The 13,660-nt window shown below is 36.3% G+C and overlaps 2 protein-coding genes and 1 non-coding gene across 3 annotated transcripts; 2 read left to right on the plus strand and 1 right to left on the minus strand.

The window, feature by feature from the left end:
• Nucleotides 1-6,333: 6,333 nt before the first annotated feature.
• On the plus strand, nt 6,334-6,415 carry TRNAS-UGA (transfer RNA serine (anticodon UGA)). Its single transcript has one exon. It is a non-coding gene; the product is annotated as a tRNA-Ser (tRNA).
• Nucleotides 6,416-6,721: 306 nt separating this feature from the next.
• On the plus strand, nt 6,722-8,241 carry LOC114729616 (uncharacterized). The gene is made up of 2 exons (XM_028916648.1): nt 6,722-7,585; nt 7,705-8,241. The coding sequence occupies exon 2, from the start codon at nt 7,741-7,743 to the stop codon at nt 7,951-7,953; it is 213 nt and encodes a 70-aa protein (XP_028772481.1). The 5' UTR covers nt 6,722-7,585; nt 7,705-7,740; the 3' UTR covers nt 7,954-8,241.
• Nucleotides 8,242-11,382: 3,141 nt separating this feature from the next.
• Nucleotides 11,383-12,141, minus strand: LOC114729632 (uncharacterized). The gene has a single exon (XM_028916668.1). The coding sequence runs from the start codon at nt 11,982-11,984 to the stop codon at nt 11,775-11,777; it is 210 nt and encodes a 69-aa protein (XP_028772501.1). The 5' UTR covers nt 11,985-12,141; the 3' UTR covers nt 11,383-11,774.
• Between the last annotated feature and the right edge of the window lie 1,519 nt (nt 12,142-13,660).

Raw genomic sequence — 13,660 nt, forward strand, 5'->3', positions numbered from 1 at the left:
GTTAGAAATTAGAAAACTCGGCTATTCTTATTTAATTAATTTTTCTGTTCAGACACAATTTTATAAACATCGATAATTTTTTTATAAGGACGAGCATGGATATGCACAGTACTGTGTTGTGCCTTGATTTTTATTTTCCTTTTAGTTTTACTGTTTATTTTGTACGTATGAGTTGCTATTAATACAAAAAATAATTTTTGACAATTATCTCCGTTACTTAAAAATTATAACGAATTCACAGAAAAGGCTACACATTTTCTTTAAAAGGTTGTCCTATTCTAATTTTTTATAATATATATTGATTTTTGTAAATTCATGAATCAATATATTTAATGAAATTACAAAAATACACTGTGTTGCATTATTCATGAGTGCAGAACACAATTTTTATATGAACCGCGCGGCTTGAAAGGGACGACAAAAACCTTTCTATGTGTAGAAATGTACGGCCGGGGAACTTTGTTTGATTGCTGCGTTTGAATGGTAAGAAAAAATGGTTGGTTTGATTTAAACATCTGTTTTTCATTTAAACGTCACGATCCGAGGATATTGTTATAGTAAGCACTTCAGGTCCCAGCTAATTAATAAAAAATGAAGCCGTATCAAACTTTCGATGCATAAAAAAAAATTTTGAATGATTTTTTTGCTAACAAAAAAATCTTAATTGATGACGATTGTATAATTTGATGCAATTAATTAAATGTTTGCTGATGCCTTATGCTGGCCAAAATTAAATGTTTGCCAAGATGCATTATTATGTTTCTTTGGCAAGTTAACTGGCATCAATTCACGTTCATGAGATCGTAACATCCCAATATTAAATTACCAACTGGTCAAAAACAAATTATTGGATTACCAACATAAGCTTTATCAATGTGGGGCCATAAGATTTTTATTTTTTATTTTGGGGGAGGGGAACAATATTAAATCCGCGCCCGTCTCACCACGTGTTTTTTTCCTCTCCAAATTATCATTGCAAAGCAGAAGTGTAAAAAGTATGGCTGTGAAAAAAAAAAAAAAAATACATACATACTCCTCCGGTCCTAATTATAAGACCCAATTGACTTATTTAAGGAGATTAAGAAAGTAAGTTAAGTTGGTTATTTATAATAAATGAGTGTTGTTATTTCTAAAATATCCTTGCTAATTAAGTATATTGGCTAAAACTATCATTATTAGAAGGATTATCTTGGAAAAAAATGTATAAATATAAGAGAGAAAATGGATTGGGTCTTATAATTAGGACCAAATAAAAAATCAAATTGGGTCTTATAATAAGAAACGGAGGAGTATTTGATAGTGGCAGGAGAAAACGACATTATAATTATAATTTATTTTTAAAAAATACAAAGGATAAAGACACAAATCATCATTGCTTGTTGGAAAGTGGGACCAAAGGGAATGGGGCGAGCCGCGTCCAGAGTCGCCCTTCATCCATCGTTCATCAAAAGAACGTGTCATTTCAATTTGAAACACGTCACCGGGTGTGTTTGAACGACTTCTATAATTTCATGTCATATAACATTATTAAACATATAATTTATATTGAGAAAATCACAAATAAAAACCCCTGAATTATCAAAATTACATAGAAGTCACCTAAATAAATAAAATTACCATGAGAAACTCGGTCCCATATTGCAAATATGAAATCTTGGTAAAATGTCTGAAATGCTCATCAGCCAAATGACAAGTTGATCATAGGAAATGACAAGTTCACTTTAGCGAATGACAACTTCAGAAGCTCAAATAACAATTTGGTTGAAGGTATACCAAATGACAAGTTGACTATGGGAAATAACAAATTTACTTTTGCGAATGACAATTTCAGTAGACCAAATCACAACTTGGCTGAGGGGCATTTCAAATATTTCGTCAATATTTCATATTTGCAATATGAGACTGGACCCTTTATGGTAATTTTACTTATTCAGGTGATCTCTGTGTAATTTTGATAATTCAGAAAGTTTTTATTTGTCATTTTCCCATTTATATTTAAATTAATTTTTATAGATGAATTTATATTACATAACATGATAGTTTTAAGAGAAATATTAAAATTCATTGTGAGAATGAATTAAAAAGAGTGAATGTGTTAATTAAAAAGTTAATATTGATAATTTTTATTTTGATTAGTCAAACATAAAATTAAATTGTAAATAAGAATTATATTCCTTGATTAGTGATTTTTTTTTTTTGTAGAGACAATTAGTTATAAAAATAATATCGATTAAAAACAAAATAAAAATAGTAACAGAGACTTCCTCCATTTTTCATGGAAAAGAGGGAGGGACGATGAATGTGACGGAAAAGATGGTTGGATGGGCAAGTGAAATTTTTTAATGTTAGATGTGACGCTAATGCGCAGAAAAGTAATATTACCTCCTAATGGCATTTGATTGATTAATTTTAGTAGATTAAAAAAATTAATTAAATTAATTATTTATAATAAATAAGTATTATTTTTACTAATTAAATGTATTAATTGAAACTAGTATTACTATTACTATAAAGATTAACTTAAAAAATTAAATATATATAAAAGATAAAACAGATTAAAATCTTATATTTAAAATTAAAATAAAAATTAAATTAGTTCTTATATTAGAAATCAGAAATACTTAAAAATAGCGTTAGCTTGGAAGAAATGAGATTTTTCCTCGTTGTTGCAAACAAGCAAAAAATCCCCAATGTGCTTCAAACCTCCATTATACAAATTTCCAGCAGCCACGTTTGAACCTCTAAATGCTGACTGAGAAAGGTCCTTAGTTTTGGGATTTCGTGTGAAAATAACACTCCACCGGTACTTAATATAAAAATTAATTTGATTTTTAATCTAATTCTAAATATAAAACCCTAATCTTTTTATCTCTTTTTTTCTCACGTTTATTCATTTTTTCTAAGATAGTTCTTATATTATTTGCACATGTTAAATATTTTATTAAATGACACTTGATTAGTAAGGATAATTTAGGAAATGTAACACCTATTTATTACTAATAACTAACTTAACTAATTTTTTTAATTTATTCAAATTAGTTAACTAACTCTTATACTAAAAATTAAATATAATATTATATCCTATCTTAATTATAAGATTTTATTTATAATTTACAAACAAAACATTACAGTTAGAATCGGAGTTAGTAGTAAATCTCTTTCCCGCGATAATGTAAAGGGTGCGTTTAAACTCACGTTTGTGTTTGTGACGGAACCATGAAAAGCCAGAATCAAACTCTTTTTTTTTTTATTGTGACAACAAAAATCAAACTTTCGGCGCGAGCACATCGTGATTAAATATAAATATTATTGCATTCAGTGATTTAAAAAAATATTTTTTAATATATTAAAAGGGACAACTTAGGCTCTGTTTGGGTAGCACCCCAAACCATGGTTTGGGGACCCAAACCATGGTTTGGGGAAAATGCTACCCAAACAGCCTCCCAAATATTTAAAACCATGGTTTGGGGGAAACCATGGTTTTGAACCCCCAAACCATGGTTTCATCAGAAGCTATTTTCATCCGCTTCTGGCTCCAATTATTGAAGGCTGATGGTGGGCCCTCCTCACATGACCGAACAGCCCCCGCTTCAATTATCTTCTGGCTTCAATTCCAGTCGGTCGAAACTTCAGAGCTCCTTCCATTCCAGTCGGTCGAATTCCATTCCAGTCGGTCGAAACTCTTCTGGTGCTTCGCTCTTCAGGTCTGAAATTCTTCCCGTCAAAGTATGTGCTTCTAGTTCACTGGTTCGTCGAGCTCGTGCCGTCGCTGGTTCTGTGGTCGGGCTGAGAAGAAGAAGGGATGAAGACGATGGTGATGAAGGGAGGTTCCCCCTCTGCCGTCGCGCAGCGTCTCCGTCTTGTGTTCATGCTTCGGTCCCCTGTTTTTCCTAGCCGCCGTCCCGCGTGTGTGTGTGTTTCGTTACTGCTCGTTCGGCGTGTTCTCCCTCAGCCTGCTCCGCCTCGTGTTCAGCTTCTCCGCCAAGATGAAGATTAGTATATTAGGTTGGGGGTGGTGCGCACTTTGCTCCCTTTTGTTTTAATTAATTAATTAATTACTCTAAAAATATATATATATTTCACGTTTAAAATCTTTAAAGAAAATTAATTAATTATCTATTAGCCAAAAAAAAAATTCAATTTTCTATAAACATAATATTATGTTTGATAAATATATATACACATATTAATTATGTATTAATTATATTATGTTATATATTATTAATTATGTTACTAAAAATTTTTTCATTAAAAATTTTATTTCCTCAAATCAAAATATATCATAAAATCTATTCCTTATATAATTATCATATTAACTTATACCCTTTTTGGTAATTTTGACATGTAAAAAGTGCTTCTGGTAATAACTATCCAAACACTCTCACTTCTCAGAATCACTTTTTTTCAGAATCTATTCTCTACAAAATCTATTCTCCACAGAATCTATTCTCCAGAATCACTTTTCCAAACCACGGTTTGGTTTCATCCAAACACACCCTTAATTCCACTAGCCCACAGCCCCACTTGCTGCAGCGAGTTGCTGCGCTCCAGAACTCTTTTTAAGGTTTCTAGTACCAATTATACTTAGTTCCCCATATCGTGAAATAAAAAAATTTCCTAACTTGTGCGGACCATCCTGTGCTCGACCTAAACATATTTTCTGTGGTTTTTGATACTAATACGAGTTTTCTCCTGTTTTAGTTTCCCAATATATTAAACTTGTTTCCTAAGTATTGTTTGTTTTCACATTCACTAGTTAACTCAATACCATTCAAAGCAAGTTGACAATCACTTATTAAACTTTATTAAGGGTTGGATATGGAATAGTTTAATTGTTTAAATGTTTACGTCAACAGCCTAATATATGTATGAACTGGAAGGAGAACACGCATCTCATTACGGCATTGCGCTTTGGATTCTGTGGGGGGCTGGGGACCATAGGTTAATCACCACAAAAACAAATGGAAACCTTGTGCACCTCTGGTTCTTAATATAGGACCCAATTATTGAGTTGATTTTGGTCCTAAATATAAGACCTATTCTTCATATTTATCAATTTTCTCTAAATTACCCCTGTGGATACTCCCTCAACCATAATCAAGTAGAAGAGAGAGAGGGAGGATTAAGAAAGATGATTATGGTGTTTTAGGAAAAATGTGTCACTTTCCTTATAATTAACTAACTTACCTAACTTTCTTAATCTAATCAAATTAGTTAAATGGGTCTTATATTAAGGACTGGAAGAGTATATATTTATTTTTGAAATACACTCTCTCTGCATCATACTTTCTTTCCATATATAAAAATTTAGATAAGTTAGGTTTTGATAGTCCACTGTAATCAGGATATGTCTTTAAGTTCAAATAGTGCTTATAGATCGTCTATAAACAAAGTACTCATATTAACAGTGAGATTTAAACTTATCATCTTGTAAGTTATGAACCGGCTCTTTACCAATTAGACTAATTTTTATTGGTTTTCACATCAGATTTTGCATTCAAGTTCCATAAGCATCTCTGGATTATTTCAGGATTGAACAACAGTTAATTTTTCCCCTCATTCATATGGGGTGATAATTATTTCATGTCTTTCAGATTATGGTACTTTCACTTCAACGGACATTAGGGAGTGAAGCGAGGTCTAAGAAGCAAAAGTCCGTTTCCGTTCCTCTTAACATGGTCTGGATTAATTTAAAAAGACATTTTTCACAATACGAGATAAGTGTGACGATAATTTTATTTTTTAAAGTATAAAAGTGATTATTTTAAAAGCTCCTAAACGCTCTCTTGATATATACCTATATATATATATATATGTATATATATTTGGGCTACCCGGTGTTCTTGATCCGAAGAGACGAACACACGAAATTAACAGATTACGTGGCCCACGAGCAAATAATTGAAGCGGACAGATCACTGTTCCAATTTATATTTAGCATGAAATTATTGGTGTGATCTTGTCACGATTCCTCGATATTATTTTCTTGTTTTTATAATTTCCTGATCTTGATTATAAAATATCATGTTGACCTTTTAAATTTGCTTTCAGTGATCACCTTTTTTGCCACCTGCAAATTTATTAATCCATGCGGTATTAATTTATTGGACCACACATTTATGAGGTGAGTAAGTTATTTCTTATTATTAATTCTGGATGATTTATTTAATGCTGACATAATCTGTTTTATGCTTTGGATATTCGAAAAGGAAAAAGACTTCGCTGGCCAACATTAAAAAAAAAAAAAGGAAAAGAGCCTTCAGTAAAAGCATGTTGTCCGGGAAAATGCTAAATAAAACTTTAAATAAAAACTTTACAGCACGATGTTGTCGCGTCGATATGTCCGAGCGGTTAAGGAGACAGACTTGAAATCTGTTGGGCTTCGCCCGCGCAGGTTCGAATCCTGCTGTCGACGCATAAATTTTATTACCAATAACTTTTGGGTTTTGGAGGAAGGGGCCTGCATCGTTGGGCTGCTATTTCAAAGTATTGAGCAATGTTTGACGTTTCCCCCCCTTGGGTACAATAGATGGTTGCTTTTGGTTGCAGTTTCATTTCCTCTATATTCTGGTCCTGGCTCCCCAGATGGTACATCCTTCCCCTATCAAAACACGACTTGTTCAAAATATCCCTCGACTCAGATGCTTAAATTAACAGGTCGAAACTAGTTCGTAAATATGAACATGATTTTGCCGGTGGTGGGGAGTCCTTGAACGTGTTTTGGGCTCACATTTACCCGTGCCTGAGGATCTTTTCATCGTCTCATTTCTCTAGAAGTGTAAAGAACATGTTCCATAAACAAACACGCATTCAGTTATGCAGTTAATTACCAATCTTTCCCCTGTTTCGTCCACCTCTGGCAGAACTGAAGAAAGTTTTGGTTCTGCCTTGTGCTAGGCCACCATTCAGAACCGACCGTTTATTCATGTTAGTTGCAACAATTTAGCTGGCTGACCGATTTGGGAACCGATTTGAAGCTATATGTGGCCGAGGAAGTTGACGGAAATGCGAAGTTAAAGATCTTTGGAAAAGATGAACTTTGCCTTGGCTTCAATTATTCGTTAATATTCGGCCCCTTTTTCTTTCCCCCAATTTCATTGCTTATTTAAATGCAATCATCCATGCAGTGATAGGAACTGTAAAGTAATTTTATACGATTAAAATACTTTCGGCTGTTGGTTCCCGAAAAAGGCTTGTTTTTTTTTCCCCCCATTTGAAGTATCTTAAAAAATTCATTAGCACCACCCTGGTTGCTTGATCAGTGGGATTGTGCCTTTTTAGAAATTTCCCTGGACAAATAAATATGGGATGTTTGTTTTGCAAGTAATTATAAAGTGTCTTTGCTCCTTAAAATGCAAAACAAACCCAAATTTCAATCCAATTCCCTCATTAATAAAACGCATGTCGTGATATCATGTCATTGTACTGGCATGGAGACGGATTTAGCCAACGAGGCTTCCACAAATGAGGCTAGAGTTGTACCTCCAGATGAGAAGATGAAGCTTCGCTGAGATTTGGTGCCATGCGTGTGAGTTGTAAAAACACAAAAAAATAAAGTGAATATGAATCAGAATAGCTTGATCCTGTAAGCTTTCCTTGCTTTTTCCTACTCATCAATTGCTTGTCTCTTCTTCAAAAAGGTACCACCTTTCCTTTTCACTCTCTTTATAACTGTCATTTCCCATTCATCAATACTGAAACCAGAATCAAGAGATCAGATCGAAGAAGAAGAAGAAGAAGATGGCGGATTGGGGTCCAGTGTTCGTATCAGTGGTTCTGTTCATTCTGTTGACGCCTGGGCTGCTCATACAAATACCTGGGAGAGGCAGGATGGTAGAATTCGGGAATTTTCAAACCAGTGTCGTATCCATACTGGTCCATGCGATCCTTTACTTTGCTCTCATTTGCATCTTCTTGCTGGCTATTGGGATCCACATGTACATGGGTTCGTGATCCCTCAATCGTCTGTTTTGTACTTGGCTTGAGTCTCTGGGTTCTGATTCTTGTGAACTAGTTATCATCAATCCAGTTTTAGCTCGTCAACTGTCAGCTAATTTGAGTATTAATGAGTGTGTTCGGTTGTACTTGATTGAATTTCACTCAATTTGGCGGGACTAATATAGCTGACTTCCCGTCCCTGTATATTTTTTATATAGAATATCGTTTCTGTAACTCTAGCCAAGTAGCCATTTGAAGCATGTTCGCATCAATGAACTTGGTTGGTTTTGGTAATCGATTCAATCAAGAGAAATTTGATTAATATTATTCCTAAAATGCAAAAGTTTACTCGCCTATGGATATGAATATTGAATAATGTTTGCAGAACTATTACTCTGGGTTTGGAAAATTATACAGGGGGTTAAAAGGATTCGTCGGTAAGTTTACTTTGTACAGGGCGACATGATGTTTGGAAGATTAGTTGTTACTGGTCAGCCCAATTACTCTCTAGGGATATGGTTCATGCCATGATGATGAAATCACTCGTTTGGTACCAATGAAAGAGGTAAAAAAATATACGCTCGGTATCATTTTTTTCGTATCATATCATTGTATAATGAAAACGGAACAGGAACCCTGAGCAATATGAAGGGGATTGAATAGAAAATATTTTAAAAAATTGCATCTACGCAATAAAACTAGTCTTAGGGACAAGACACAATGTGGCCGGTATTCGTGGTGTTTGAGTCAAATGGCATTCATTCGGTGGTTGGCGATCACAAAAGGAAACAACAGACAATCGAATTATGAATGATGCCCTCTCTCGAATGCATTAATCGCACCGGAAAACGCAGGCATTAATGTGAACGCTACACAGGAAGCGGAAAAACGATCAGAATCCGTCATTTCATAGGAGAAATCTCTCTCTGGCAATCGATGACGTTTGCATCTTTTTTGTTGACCATCTCATTGTCATAATAGCGTTTCTTTTTAATCTTAAATCTACTAGTTATTCAACAGGAAGACAATAAATGTTTGTTTATAAGTAGTACTTATTAATGACGATGTAATAAAACTGGATGCTACAAGTCAAACCTGCGAATCCGTACTCATAGATCAGCGCTTACATTACAGCAATTGAAACAAGGGAATGTGGTGGAACAGAGGGAGGGCAGGAAGGACTAGACATAAAGATGGAAATGAAAAACAATTAAGCAGAGAGTGAGAAGGAGAACATAAAGGAAAGCGTGGAACAGAATGGATGAACCGGTGGTGGTCATGTTCATGAACTCAAAGGGGCGGTTCCTGGCCGGCATCTGAAACAGCAGCCCCGGGGAGAGCAACGCGAACAAGACCGCCGCTATCAGAGGCGCCCCCCAATCCTGCATTCTCACAGCATATGCCGCACCACAAGTTGCAGGCTCTTCTTAAACCAAACCCTTGAATATTGGAATCCTATGAAGCTCACTAAACAGATTTCTCCTCGCTCATCCGCTTTATTAAGCTTTTATCTCCCTCTTTTCTCTGGATAAGAAAAGCATGGGTTCCTGCTTTTTCTTTGGTCTGATAAAGAAGTAAATGCCGTAGAAACGGTTTAATTTGTGTTTCCCTGAGGGTGGGAAATGCGAGAGGAAGGTACATTAGCAAAGCATGTTTGGTCCCTTTACCAGTGGCTCTCCCCTCTTCCAAAGTGCAATAAAAAATACAAACACGGTCAAAAAATACAGACACAGGAGAAGAGCAAAAGCAGGGGAATTTGATTGGATGCTGGTGGCATCTCTCTTTTCAACAGAGCCCATTAAATCCAAACGGCACATTAATGATGCTGTATTGCTACAGCGGTGGAAGCGGGTGCAGAGGATCACAGCCCAGGGCACCGACTCGCAATACGTGGGTGCTGTCATCGAGATAGTTCCAATTCCCCAGGTGTCAAAATTTCCACACTTCTACGTCCCCGTCCCTAATAACTGCTCCCTTCGCGAGTTCGTCACAATTCATTACTTCTCCCTTCACCGAAACCCGCCTCTGATTTCTGGCTTCCCATGGCTGATTGGGCTCCCGTGGTGCTCGGCGTCATCCTCTTCGTCTTGCTGCAGCCGGGCTTGCTCTTTGCCTTCCCGGGCAGCGACCGGCAGTTCGAGTGCGGTCGAATGAAGACTAACGGCAAGGCCATCTTCATTCACACCCTCATCTTCTTCGCCCTCTACGCAGTCATGCTCTTCGCTCTTCATTTCCATATCTACACCGGCTGATCAGTTTGCTCCTCTGCCTCCTCTCATGGTTATTACCGAGTTGTATGTCAATGTCTCTAGTTCACTGTGACTTATCAGTTTATAAATGAAAAGGCTAAGTTTCTTTTCCTTTCTCTGTCGTAGTTGATGACATTCTGGTCCATTTGTTTTGCGATATCTTGATTTCTGCTGATAGTGGTGAACTGAATACGGATGTTCTTTCGGGATATTCAAAATCAAATCGACTTTTTGACAATTTTTAATTTTTCGGTTTCAACTTCTCAGCACATACATTTTTTCAACGGAACAGGTGAGTTACGCGGGATGAGAAGCGGAGGAAATCTAGGATCCCCCGCCTTTGCCACCGTTTGATAATTTCCCCCTTTTTTTTGTCCAATTACAAACGGGGCCGAGGCCCAAAACAAAGACTAAAACAGAAGGCCTCTTGAGCTAGTCAAACCCATCCTGTCCCTCCACAGCAGTCCGTGATAATTTCTTACTCCGTACGCCTCTTTGGAAGCGGGAGTGTTGAACTCGTTCGTAAACATGGGAATTTGCAGTAATACTGGCTTTAACTATTATCCCATCAATGGAATCTTCCTTGTGAAAAAAATACAAAATTTAAAAGCAAACTTCTTCAAATTAAAAGAGATTTTAGGCCTTTTTTAAAAAAAGTTTTAGCAGGTTGAAATTGGCCTTATTAGGCCCCATGTAACGAGACAAAAGTTTTTGCGTATTTATTTCACATTTATCTTTTATTTTATAAGTTATTCTAAATACGCTTTATACTTGCCTTAATAGCACATTGCCAACCTATAATATTGATAAGCGACATGGAAATAATTAATAAACGTTGAGATTTGGAAATATGTAACTTGTACGAGTAAGTGTTAGAGAATGGATTCTTTCCTCGGAAATATGCAACTCATTGATATCGGAATTTGTGTGGTTTTTTTTTTTTTTTTTTGGTGTGGGGGGGGTGGGAAGCCTGGTAAAGAGGATGCAGATAAGAGACAACGGGAGAGCAGGGGGGGGGGGGGCCACGCTAAATGGTCTAATTAAAGATATTGGGACAAGAGACCCCGTTACATGCTAAGTTGAAACCCGAGGCGAGTACTGCTTGTTAAGGTGTCCCAGTTCCTGGTTCAATGATTTTCACAACATTTGATTACTCTTTGAACAACACTAACAAATCACTCGAACCAAAGGAGCATAGAAAAGCGTAGATTCGTGGCCATTTCATGTTAAGGATATTAAATTTGACATAATTATCAGATTATTTGTGTCCATAATTCAAAACTACACAAAAATCTGCAAAAGCCGGGTCTATGTTTATCATTTGCCAGATAATATCACAAAACCTGCTCGAATTGTACAACATTTCTTAGGCGCAGGCACTGTTATGTGTAGGAAAGCCCGAAAGAGCCTTAAAATTGCCATCTCAAGACGAACTTAATTGCAGATGGCAATCATGCAGAAAGAGGTTTGAAAATACTGTCAAAAGGACAGCATCACACAGAGAACCCATCAAGATCAGCAAACTCCGGGGGAAAAAGAGAAAAGGACGAACAATAACAAAAGAGAAGAGAAGAGGTTGGTGATTGATCAAGCACGTATGTGAATTCCTATGGCGATAACTAAGATGGTGAGTACAACGAAGTAAACAATGGCATGAACCAGGATGGAAATCCCACTGGTTCCCATGCCTCCAAACTCCACCACCCTATACCTCCCCGGCAACTGGAACAGCAGCCCCGGCGATAAGACGATGAACAAAGCCACCGCCACCACTACTGGTCCCCAGTCAGCTCCCATGCCTGATCTCGCTTTCTTACCTCTGTCTCTGCTTTTCTCTGTGTAGAGTATTGAACAGCCAACTATGAAACACCGCAACTCAGCTTCAAGAGAGAGCCAAGAACGAAGCAACCCAAGTTCAAGTTCCTTAATATGTGGAGGAGTTTCTTGGTGGTTAAGGAGAAGGGGATGCTAGAGTTCGTAAGAAAGAAGGCTTTGGCCTTGGGATGACAAGAGAGGAAAGGTTTGGTCACGCTAGTGGGTTTGCTTTATCAAGTAAAGTATCGTCTTTGCTGGGAAAAAAAAAAAAATCAATTGTTGTGATCTTTTTGTTGTAAGCTTGTTGTAATTCTTCACTGGGGGCGTCTCTTTTCTGCTTGCTTTACGGATTTGATCAAAGCGGGTCTAACATATTCATTAAACTACGCACTTTCAAAAAAAGAGGAATGAAATGTGTGCATCAATAAAGAGACGAGTCATGGCTGATTGGAGACACTCTGGAAGGTGCCAAACTTGCAAGAAGGTGGAAAAAGGAATAGGGCAGATGGGCCCACAAGAGAGGAGGGAGAAATGCGGAAAATGAATGCTACATTCGCTTCTTAATATAAGATTTTGTTTGACTTTTATTTTGGTTCTAAATATAAGACTCCAATTCACTTTGTCTCTCTTATTTATACTTTTTTTTCTCAAAATAGCCCTTCTAACAATGATAGTTCCAATCAATACACTTAATTAGTAAAGATATTTTAGAAAAGACAACACCTATTTAGGACAAGCAACTAACTTAACTTACTTCTTTAATCTCTTCAAATTAGTCAACTGGCTCTTATAATTAGAACAGGAGGTAGTACTACGTTCAGACTTCAGAAAACGAAATGAACCTGAAAGTGAAGTTTGAGTGTGTAATTTAATTGGGTGCTCAATAAGCTTTCTAGGTGCCCGTAAAATCAAAAGCACTATATATGTTATTATACCCATTCTTTTTATATGCTCTTGGGCTCCAGAATGGAACAATCAGAATTTTAATCATTGGAGGTGTCTGGAAATTGATTTGATGGAGGCTTCCTAAAATAATTTAAAGATTAGTTAAGATTTAGTTGCTTTCGTGCTCATTAAAATAATATTCATTTTTTAACACTGGGAAGTGCTTCCGAATCGGCATGTTGCAGTTAATTAATAGGCAGTATCCTTATGAGTTACGGCTTTCATTTAGCCGTGTTTTGAGCTTTCCTAATTACTGTCATTTCTCTTTTTGGCCATGAAAGTACAGTCGTTTCTATACCTGTGAAAAATGAGAAATTCTCAAAGGCAAAGGTAGCTTTTAATACCATCGTTCACGGTTAGTATATTTTCATTCCATTTAATGAGTGTTAGATCTCATAAATAACCGGGTCTGACAATAATTTGGATAACAATTATGAACATCGGACTTGTAATGCATTTTGATGCCTACACAGCAGTTTAAATTTATCGTTATCTTGTTCAGGGTAACAGCTAAAATTAAAAATTGTTGGCCCAGGCATGGCCGTTCGGTTCCGTGGTGAAAAAAACTGTTTATTAGTATTTTGTTTTTTTGGGTTATGCATTTCTAATTCGATCATTGATTTGTCATATTGTAACTCCTTACGCTGGGCCAGTCTATTATCCTTTGAATAAAAAACAACAATATATTAAAATTGTCCTAGTCCAGATCGGGC

Source organism: Neltuma alba, unplaced genomic scaffold (genome assembly GCF_004799145.2).
Source record: "Neltuma alba isolate B1F8T4 unplaced genomic scaffold, ASM479914v2 tig00012650_pilon, whole genome shotgun sequence".
Classification (NCBI taxonomy): Eukaryota; Viridiplantae; Streptophyta; class Magnoliopsida; order Fabales; family Fabaceae; genus Neltuma; species Neltuma alba.